Genomic DNA, 10664 nt, shown 5'->3' on the forward strand with positions numbered 1-10664 from the left:
CTTAGCATCTGTCGGGTTTTTGTGAGGGTTGCGTATGGAGTTTTTTTCCCCTTTTAAATGAACTTCTTTTGACATTTTGGATTTGCCTCTGTAGGTTTTCTAGCCTCGCCTTGCTCCGCTGCATCATATAAAGGAGAGACCCAGGGGAGGCGGGCAGGAAAGAGGGATGGGTCCCAGCCAGGGCTCTGCATCTGCCTGTTGACAAACTTTATTTCTCTTTCAGCACCTGGCACCTCAGACAGGCTGCGAGGACGGAAGCGGCAGCAGGTAAATTATCCCTAACAAGGTTCATGCCCACAAGTGCGAGAAAAGCCGGATCCTGGCTCTCCAGAAGACGACCCTTCCTCCAGCGGTGGACTAGCGCGGCACACACAGTGCCGGAGAGCTGCGGCCCCCGGCTCTGAACCGTTATTTCCACGCTGATAAATTCATGATTTATGAAAGCAACTACTGCCAGCCCTCCCTCCCTCCTCCTCTGCTACAGCTTGTTAGACACGAATGGCAACAACCGTCTTAAATACTTGGAATTTTATTTCAGGCCAAAGCCCCTCAACTCTGAACTAAATGCCATGACAGTCCCACAGCACAGGCTGGTGTTAAAGGAGCCCGCAGACAGGGCGGGCTGGCCAGAGGAGGGGGGGGTGGGCGAGAGGAGAACCGCACACCCACACCCACACCCACACCTAAGCGCCACGCAATGCACACCGCCAGCGGCACTGGGCTCCTAGCCGCTCGGCTCTCCACGGAGAGGAATTATGGCAGCAGGAGGGCAGAATGCCTCATTGTGTGAAGGCGTGTCGTTCCTCACCTCCATCCCCAGAGCCCTCTCTCCAGGCACAGACAAAGCCCTTGCGCCCCATTGGACTGAACATACGGCCTCCCTGCAACACAGCAACACAGCAGAGGGACACCGTGGGAGCTGAAGCCCCAGGGGCAGGAGGCTATTACTCAGGGAGAAGAGAAGGATTCAAAAAAGAAAGGAGCCCACGCTAACCGTGCAGAAAACACAGTCACATCTCTGCTTTGTAACCGGAAAAGACAGCGACAGCGCAGGACCCAGGACAGCCTTTTCTAAAACAAAACCCGGAGCCGTTGCCTTTCCTCGGGCTGTGACCGACCGCTTCTCTTCCGCAGATGGCCATGAGCTCAGGCCCCACGCGGTGAGACTGAGGCCTCAGAATATGCGGGAAACCCCGGCGACAGAGGAGTCACAGCACTGTTCTGTTCCGTGGGATTAGTGAAGGAAGGCAAGCGAGGGGGTGGGAGAATCAACATTCACCCCCTGGTCCACCAAAGGAGGCAGGCAAGAGGCCAGCCTCCCAGAAACAAAGTGCTCCAAGGGCCGCAGCAAAAACACAGCCCCTGGGAATACAACTACGCAAGTGTTTCTGTTGGGTCAGTATTCAACAGGACAGCTTAAAATCTGCCACTTGCAGGTCCCCAAAACCAGTCACCTGAGGCAATGCTCTCGGGTCCATTAACGAACATCTAAAGAAACTCAGCTCCCAGGGGAGTAAATATACCACCCCCCGCCCAGTGTTTCCGTGCAAAACCAACAGCCCGCGGGCCTTATGCCTACCTTACAACTGTACAGTGTTTAATCCTGCGGAGGAAGCCTGAGGAGCTATTGCGACCCGCCTCTGTGCAACCAACCTGAGCAGAGGCAACCGTAAGACACTAAGTGGCCCAACCGCCCACACCTACCCTGTGCCCGATCCCACCCCAGCAAGTCCCCTTGCCGCCTCGGAGCAGAACCCAGGGCTCAGACCAGAGCTCATTTCTCCACAACCGTTTCTAACTGCCCAGGGTCCAAAGGCACAGCATGGTCCCCTGCCATGGCCCTCCTCACTGGCTGAGGAGCAGACGTCCCCTCATCGGGTCTTGTAAAATCACAGCATGATGGCGAGGGGGAGGGTGGCAGAGGGGGGCTTTCCAAGGAAGGAGCTTCAGAGTCAACAACGGGAGCCCACACCTCGAAATGGTCCTTTTCTTCCCTGGGAGGTGGTGAGGGAGAGCTCCTCCTGCCCGATCGTGGAAGAAAGCAGCAACTGGGAAAGGACGGGACGGGAAAAAGAAGGGCATGAGCAGAGAAACAAAAATCAATAGATAAGCACAAGTGAACAAACAAACAAACGGTGGGCCGGCCATACAAATGGAGTATTATTTGGCCATAAAAAGGAATTAAACACTGAAACCCCCTACGATACGGATGCACCTTGAAAATGCGGAGTCGAAGAAGCCAAGCACAAAAGACCACACCTCGTATGACTCTGCTTGTGTGAGATGCTCAGAACAGGCAAATCCACAGATGCAGAAAGTAAACTAGTGCTCATCAGGGGTAGGAGTTTGGGAAAATGGGGAGTCACTGCTAATGGGTCCAAGGTTTCTTTGGGGATGATAAAAATTGGGGTTCTAAAATGGACTATGGTGACTGACGGTTGCACAAATTAATTTGTGAACAAATTAAAAACTACATTAACTGTAACATTAAAAGGATGACTTTTGGGGCGCCTGGGTGGCTCAGTCGGTTAAGCGTCCGACTTCGGCTCAGGTCATGATCTCGTGGTCCGTGAGTTCGAGCCCCGCGTCAGGCTCTGGGCTGATGGCTCAGAGCCTGGAGCCTGCTTCTGATTCTGTGTCTCCCTCTCTCTTTGCCCCTTCCCCGTTCATGCTCTGTCTCTCTCTGTCTCAAAAATAAATAAAATGTTAAAAAAAAAAAAAAAAAAGGATGACTTTTAAAATATGTAAATTATAACTCAACAAAGTCACTTTTTTTTATAAGATTTTATTTTTAAGTAATCTCTAAACCCAATGTGAGGCTTGATCTCACAAACTCAAGATCGAGAGTCACGCGCTCCACTGACTGAGCCAGCCAGGTGCCCCAAAATTGTTACTTGAACAGGGCGGGAGTTGGGGGGGGCGGTGCCTGGGTGACTCAGTCAGTTAAGTGTCTAAATTCAGCTCAGGTCATGATCTCGAAGCTCAGTTCGAGCCCCACATCGGGCTCGCTGCTGTCGGCTCAGAGCCCACTTCGGATCCTCTGTCCTCCCTCTCCCTCTGCCCCTCCCCTGCTCATGCTCTCTCTCTCTCTCAAAAATAAAATAACCATTTAAAAAATTAATTAATTAATTACATAAAATGGCGGGGAGAGAAATAAAGAACAGAATGAGAAAGTCTTCTTTTCCCCAAGTTTCAATAGGAGAGCCTGCTACCCAGGGACGAGGTAGCCCAGATGCTCAGACCCTAGCGCACAAGATAAGAAAACCATGCACAAGGGGAAAGAGGCCTCTTCTGAAAGGCTACCAATGCCGTGATAGGACCTTCTCTATCCAACGGACACCTCACAGGCCCGGGCTACAGTAGTCCTAGCCCTCGGTGCCTCAGAAATGAGAGCTCCAGTACCTCTTAGGCTGGTCTCCTTTAGCCAGGTGAGAAGAACCCCGCCTCTCCTCCTGGACCCAGCCACAGTTTGACATAGCGTAGTGAAGAATGGCGTCAGAAACCGTCATGGGGCTTCGGCCCTGGACACAGGCTTCGATCTCAGGCACCGAGAGCTGGCTTTGCAGGAAGAGGTGTAACTGGCTGTCTGACAGGAGGACCACACTCTGCAGGACCCTGGGGAAAACACAGGACGTACAACACAGCATCACCCTGAGCAGCTGCCCTCCCCAGCCCCACTTGCTGAAGAGCTTCCGGCTTGAGGGAGCACTGAAGGTATGGGGGTGCGAGAAAGGCATCTACCATAAATGTGCCTGTCTATTCAAAGGGACCATCCTGCCTGGCCCCCTCCACCTCCCCGCCCACCCGCACGAGGCAGGTGCTTGCCCACCACGCCCACTCACTTTTCCAGGAAGTGCTGCAGACCTTGCCGGCGCTTCTCAATGAACTCATCTGAGCTGCCAAAGAAGGTTGACTTCCCAGGAAGTTCAGGTACAGGGCTGTGGGGTCACATAATGTTGAACACCCAAGATGAGTGTGACATTAAAGACAGTCATTCCACCCCCTGAGCAAGGAAACCCCCTAAAAAGAGGCACAAATCAATGCACATAGCTTTTAATAAGGTGGGGAGGGGGGCAAGGCTAATACCGACTGCGGGACATCCATGTGTCAGGCACCATCAGAGAAGTTAAGTAAATTTCCTGATGTCACACAGCTAGTAACCAGCAGAGTTGGTATTTGAATCACATCTATGACTTCAAAACGTCATTGCTGCTATACTACATTGTTTACAAAACCCACTCCCACCATCAGCTTTTAGGTTTTTTTTGTTTGTTTGTTTTTTAAGTGCATTATTTATTGTGAGAGAGGGGCAGAGAGAGAATCCCAAGCAGGCTCTGCACTGGAAGCATGGAGCCCGACACAGGGCTCGAACCCAAGAACCAAGAGATCGTGACCTAAGCCAAAACCAAGAGCCACTTAACCAACTGAGCCATCCAGGTGCCCCTGTCAGCTCTTATTTTAAAAAGGAAAAAACTTGGGGTGCCAGGGGTGGCTCAGTCAGTTAAGTGTCCAACGTCGGCTCAGGTCATGATCTCATGATTCGTGAGTTCGAGGCCCGCATCAGACTCTCTGCTATCAACACAAGAGCCTGCTTCAGATCCTTGTCCCCCTTCTGTCTCTGCCCTTCTCTCGCTCTCTCTCTCTCAAAAATAATAAATTTTTAAAAATAAATTAAATAAATAGATAGATAGATAGATAAGAAGAAGAAACCTGGACGCGGAGATGTGGAGCCTGCTGGGTCCCTGCATGTAAATTAAGACCTATCTCCTCCAACCCAAGCAGGTCACATGCTTAGAATTTTCTAAAAGTAGTTGAGTTGTAGCAAGCCATCCACAAATTCTTTAAACCTCCCTAGCTTCTATTATGAACATATTTTAAAAAAAAACAACAGGCCAGGGGCCCCTGGGTGGCTTAGTAGGGTAAGCATCCAACTTCGGCTCAGGTCAAGATCTCACAGCTCGTGAGTTCGAGTTCCGCATCCGGCTCTGTGCTGACAGCTCAGAGCCTGGGGCCTGCTTCGGATTCTGTGTCTCCCTCTCTCTCTGCCCTGTCCCCAACTCATACACACGTGTGCATGTGTACACTCTCGCTCTAAAATAAATAGACTTAAAAAAAAAAAAAAAAACAGGCCAGGCAATAGGATGCAGGATCCGTCAGAGGAAATCCCAACTGGCAACGAGGACCTGACCCATGACAGCGGCTTCATCAGTCCTACATGTTAACTAACCGGCTCGGGCACCCACAGGCCACCTGTCCCCAGGGCATTCTGTTCTAAACTGTCTCCAGTTTTAGGACTTATTTGGGATGGTATAAGTGAGGAGTGAACAATACTACTTTCCCTAAGGCTCTCAATCTGTTATGTCTCTCAGAAAATTTCTCTGCACAAAAAAGAAAAAAAAAAATTAAGATTTTTTACAGGTCAAATGGACAGGAACACCACTGGTCACGTTAAGTCCAGGTGCTAACAGGTTTCTGATAACCAGTGACACGCACACATAAAATGCTAGCAGTACACTTGTTTAGCCCTGGATGAATATGCATATAAAAAAAGAAAACTATTTTTGATATTTGTATGACTTTGTTAGGTCAAAATACTAGAAATAAGAACTCTGTCTTTACTTTTTCCACTGACTTGAAAACATAATTTAAGAACACATTTCTCAATTTCCTAAGTGCCTGACACGTTGCCAGGTTTGTTTGTTTTTTATTGTAAACTCTGGTTCTCACATAAGCACCAGTCTCAGATCCAAGAAAGAAGCAGAAGCAAACTCACACTAAACCAGCATTTCTCTGTAGCTGCTTTCTCAGCCACACGAACTCACGGTAGCGGCGACGCACACAGGATGTCTTGGCGGTAAAGGCCTTGCTGTTGGTCTACAGGAGGAAGTACGTGAAAAAGAAAAAAAACAGGTAGAAAAAGACCAAGTTTACATGAACTCCCCACGGTCCCTCTGACGGAGGATCCAAGCCATCAGGCCTGATCAAGGGCTCTGACCAGAGCAAGGTGCCACCAGGCAGCTAGAAAGCAACTCTCACCCATTATTCAAGCTCATGCCCCTCCTCCCTCCTTTTCTTCTGTCTCCGGACTGTCAAAATACCCACAAAAAGGTTCTGCTTCAGCACTAGCCCTCAGTGCTAGAGAGTGTTGATCCCAATGCAAAAGTGTGATGCACTTACGTGGAGAAATATCTTATAATCCACATAAGAATTCCAGGAGCCCTCATTCTGCACGCGGGGGTCCTGAACACGCACAGTGATCACCTCCTGGAGGTAAGAAAGGCTCCTTCAGCTTCGGCTCAGCCACACAGTAAGGCAACTTTGACAACACAGGTGGCCAGATTTTTCCAATCAGCACCAACTTTCATTCATTTATTCATTCAATTCAACAAGGATTTATTGACTACCCGCTATGTGTCAGACTCGGCTCTAAGGCACTGGGGGCAGAACGTGAACAAGAGACAAAAATCCTTGCCCTCGTGAACGTGACATTCAACCATATTCCAACGAATGGAAAAGGTCAAAATGGAGTCTCATTTCCCTGCATGGCTTTACTATGGATTTCCTTCTCCTGCCTTTATTTTGAGCTCATCAGCACCCCCGAGGTATTACTGTCAGTACAATACCACGGAGCAATGATTTGCATCTTTTCCCAAATCCCACCAAACTTTTACCCACCTGTTTCCTGGAGACCACACGCTTACCTCCTGCTCTTGGTTTTCCAACATCCTACAGCAAAAGCCCATTGGAAGAAAACATCTGATAAGGGACAGAAGACAGGGCAACAATCACGGTTAGTATGCCTCTGTTCTTATCACTCTTCACCAAGGCAAAACCCTGAAAATTCTTAATTGAACCCCTGGGAAAACCCAGGCAACTTTTTTCGTTCTCGTGTAAAACTTAAGAGGAAGCAAAAAAATCCCCCCCATCCCCCCACCGTAGCTCAGTGCCAAGCTAAAAACCCAGATGATTTGACTCCCTGTGCAGACCACTGCCAGAACCCTTAACTAGGCCACCTCCAGCCAAAGCAGGTTTGGGTCTGTGCACCTCCAGCAGCCAGAACAGGCAAGTTCAGCTGTAAAACCTCTGCTTGAGGATTGCAGGTGACAGTAGTGTCTCACCGGCACACACTACACACCCTAGCAAATGAGCCTAACACTGCCCCCTCCTGGCGGTTTAGAGGCAACCACGCCCCACAAACACCAAGGCTTTTAAAAGTCTCTCTTTGTCTTGCTAACCCTACAGTCGCCTACCCAGAGGTAAATCATAGAGCTGGAGAGCTCCGGGAGCACCTGAGTGGGTTGCCCAGTGGCAACCTTCCTTTATCTAATCTGTTCTCCGGAACCCAAGCCAATGGCTCCCAATCATTTCCTCTCTCGACATGCTATCCGGTTTGTACCTCTGCCCAAGCACCCCACAGCTGCACACAGGTCGGCTCGGGATGTTTTCCGCTCCTTTGTAAAGATTCATTAAAGCCTAAGCCCCTGATTTCCCCCAGTGTGGCAGTTTACATGTGCAGCGACATCGCCCACTCCGACAAGGGGACCATGAAGCCTACAGCACAGGGTTACTCGAGTCCAAAGGGGCCCATGATGTCACCTTCTGTTAAAATACAGCACTAATCTTGTTACTCCTAGAACCACTCCAACAGCCTCCACCCCCTTCTCCTCTCTTAAGAGCAGAACAATAAGGTTTAATTTCCCTTTCCAATTTACCTTGAAATGAAAACTGACTTCAGCCAATATGTACTGCCAACAAATGATCTAGGCTGGCTCCTGGGAAAACAAGACTATCTCTAAGCTCTCCCTCTCCTCCCCACCCCCCATGCCCATTCACACACCCACTCATTTTTACAGTCCTACAATTAATTTGAAACACATTCTCTTATTAGTTCTGCCTTACCATTAGAAGAGTGTGTAATGAGTTTCTTTGTATTTTATGTTTTGCTAACACAAGGCTAACGTTTCAAGAGAAGGGGAGCTCATTTACACCACGAAATTAGCAGAGCAAACAACTTTCCCAATTCTTTCCAGAATACCAGAAGATCTCTCCACCCTAGCCACTGCACACAGAGACAAAACTGCGTGGTATGTGACAGGATTGGGCTACACTGTTGAGCAAACCAGAGTTTTTGTGACTGTAATACCCTCTTCGTATTCTTGCCGACAATTTGATTTTTCCATCTGATGAAATCACCGTCACAAAGGGGTCCTGAACTGAAAGGAAATTCCAATTCCGTAACGCCCAAAGTATAACATCTCCGATACAAGCAGTCATATGCCTGTGACTGAAAAGAACAGACCAACTAGCTGTGAACAGTTAACCACCTCAGATTTTTAAAAAAATAATCAAATTTTCTCTTCTCTTTTCAGCCATTTGGTAAACTGTCAGCACAGAAGCAGAGGGTTCAATATTCTGAAGTGTCTTTTTCACAAAAGTAATGATGGGAAAGATGAGGACAAGGAAATCATAGTCATTCATACACTCAGTGGGGCTCAATACATCTCCTGTGCCTTGAAAGGTTTGCCAAATTCAGGACCATAATTTAGTAATGAAATGGTCATCGTTCTGAGGCTCAAGTAGAGTTTGTATAGGGCCCTCCACCACCTCCAAGTGCAAGTCCCTCTCCTTTCCTTTGGGGCTAAAACCACTTAGAAACAAATAGCTACAAACTCACTTTAAAAAAAAATCCCAGCACCCCCCAATAGGCTGTATACTTAAATCTAACTTTAAAGGGCACCAACAAAGTTTCAATTGTAACTTGCCCTTAAAAACGCTAGACACTGGAACAAATACAAAAACCCAGACTCCAAATAATAATTTCTAGTAACTACTATTCTCCATCAGCTTCCTCCGCATAGATGCCACTCCTCACAAGAAAATGCTCAGTTCTGCCTGTGAAGGGGAAGGAGGAAGTTCTTTAACTTTGGCTCGTGATCTGGGAGATGGATCCAGGCCATCTAAATATGGGTAAGTCAGCGATCCTCTCAGCTACAGCTACGTATGCATCCCACTCGGCACTAACTGCATTTCCTGGGTTCTTTCAATCACATCCAAAGCTTCCTTTTCTTTCTCCATCTGTAACAGCACCAATATCTCCGGGAAGAATCCAGTTGTTTGCTTTATACAAAGCAGATTCCTTGTAAAGCTCTCCAGTGTCCTAACAATTCAAAGTAGTAATTCAAGGCTTTCCCACCATTTTCACCCCCATTTAAACTACTTCAGGGGCGCCTGGGTGGCGCAGTCGGTTAAGCGTCCGACTTCAGCCAGGTCACGATCTCGCGGTCCGTGAGTTCGAGCCCCGCGTCGGGCTCTGGGCTGATGCCTCAGAGCCTGGAGCCTGTTTCTGATTCTGTGTCTCCCTCTTTCTCTGCCCCTCCCCTGTTCATGCTCTGTCTCTCTCTGTCCCAAAAATAAATAAACGTTGAAAAAAAAAATTAAAAAAAAAATAAACTACTTCAAAAGGAGGTTAAAAACAATTTAAAAACACCTTAATCAAGTAGGTTAAGCATCTGATTCCTGATTTCAGTTCAGGTCATGCTCTCACAATTCCCGAGATCCAGCCAGGCGTCAGGCTCTGCGCTGATAGCGCGGACCCCGCTTAAGATTCTCTCTCTCTCCCACTCTCTCTCAAAATAAATGAAAAAACATTTTATTTTACATCAGGTGATAAAAGTGTATTGAGCCACCAATACTCCTATCCCTTCTTACTCATTCTTGAGCCCTTGGTGCCAGATGGCAACTCAAAAAGCTCTCCTGCCTAAACACCCACACGTGGTAGAGAATGCTCCCTTTTCTGACCAAGTTCTGTGTATTCCCAACCAAGCAGCTCCACTCCATCCTTCTGTCCATTTGTAATTTGCCACTCCTTACACATGGAAGGTAAATCACAAAAGCGACCACACTCTAGCAAGAACCGCCTCCATCCCCGTAAAATACTTGTCACTACTCCTACCCCTAGCCATTTGGGTAATTGTCCCCAAACTCTTTAACTCTGACCACTCCCTCTCCATTCTTAACGAACTAGGAGCAAAAGGGCCCCATGACCCTTCTTCTCCTTTGGCGATTCAGCTTGGGGAGTGCAAAGGAAAGATGCTTTCTACTTTGAAAACAAATGGAAAAGCCGGGATTCCTTCCTTGGATCCGGAGCAAGCACCCGCCTTCATCCCGGGACGTGAGACAGCCTCTTCCCTAAAACGTCAAGCGAGAACCCCACCCCCAAGCGCCAGCCGGGACGCTCAAGCCTCACTGGGGAGCAGCGATCTGTCCCCGCGGTCCCGCCCACGACCCCTCACCTGAGAGCAGCACCCACTCCCCACAGCGACACCGCCAGCGCCGCACCATAGAGCCAGCCTCGGCTTCTCCTTCCGGGTAAGTGGCCGGTGCCCCGGTGCACGACGGGAGAAGGCTCCCGGCCACGCCAATCGCGGGTGCCCAGGACGCCCCGCCCCTGAAGGCCCGAGCTCTTAGTGGAGATTCCCGCTCCGGAGGCGGCGCGCTCGCTCCGCCCAGTCCCCGGCCGGAGTCCCGGCCCCCTGAGACTCACTCGGGACACTGGAGAGTGGACGCGGGTGAGGAGCGGTGAGTGGGCTCTGACTGCCAGTCCAGAGCCGTGTCCCGCTCGTCGTCGTCAGGCCCAGCCAATCAGCGGCCAGGGGGGCGTCATT

The 10664-nt window shown here is 49.3% G+C and overlaps 1 protein-coding gene across 2 annotated transcripts; it reads right to left on the reverse strand.

Moving 5' to 3' along the window:
- Positions 1-513: 513 nt before the first annotated feature.
- Positions 514-10372, reverse strand: SNX11 (sorting nexin 11). 2 transcript variants are annotated; one of them, XM_047081113.1, is made up of 9 exons: positions 10293-10372; positions 6702-6756; positions 6178-6264; positions 5774-5874; positions 3843-3938; positions 3403-3615; positions 1973-2048; positions 1580-1653; positions 514-881 (listed from the first exon to the last, which is right to left on the reverse strand). In XM_047081113.1, the coding sequence occupies exons 2-9, from the start codon at positions 6741-6743 to the stop codon at positions 725-727; spliced, it is 846 nt and encodes a 281-aa protein (XP_046937069.1). In that variant the 5' UTR covers positions 6744-6756; positions 10293-10372; the 3' UTR covers positions 514-724. The 2 variants fall into 2 exon arrangements, with proteins under 2 accessions (XP_046937069.1, XP_046937072.1); XM_047081116.1 differs by lacking the exon at positions 514-881 and having other exon boundaries at positions 1564-2048.
- Positions 10373-10664: the final 292 nt, after the last annotated feature.

This window comes from Lynx rufus, unplaced genomic scaffold (assembly GCF_022079265.1).
Source record: "Lynx rufus isolate CCGP_SWC_20201006 ecotype Redwood Valley unplaced genomic scaffold, mLynRuf1.p SCAF_18, whole genome shotgun sequence".
Lineage (NCBI taxonomy): Eukaryota > Metazoa > Chordata > Mammalia > Carnivora > Felidae > Lynx > Lynx rufus.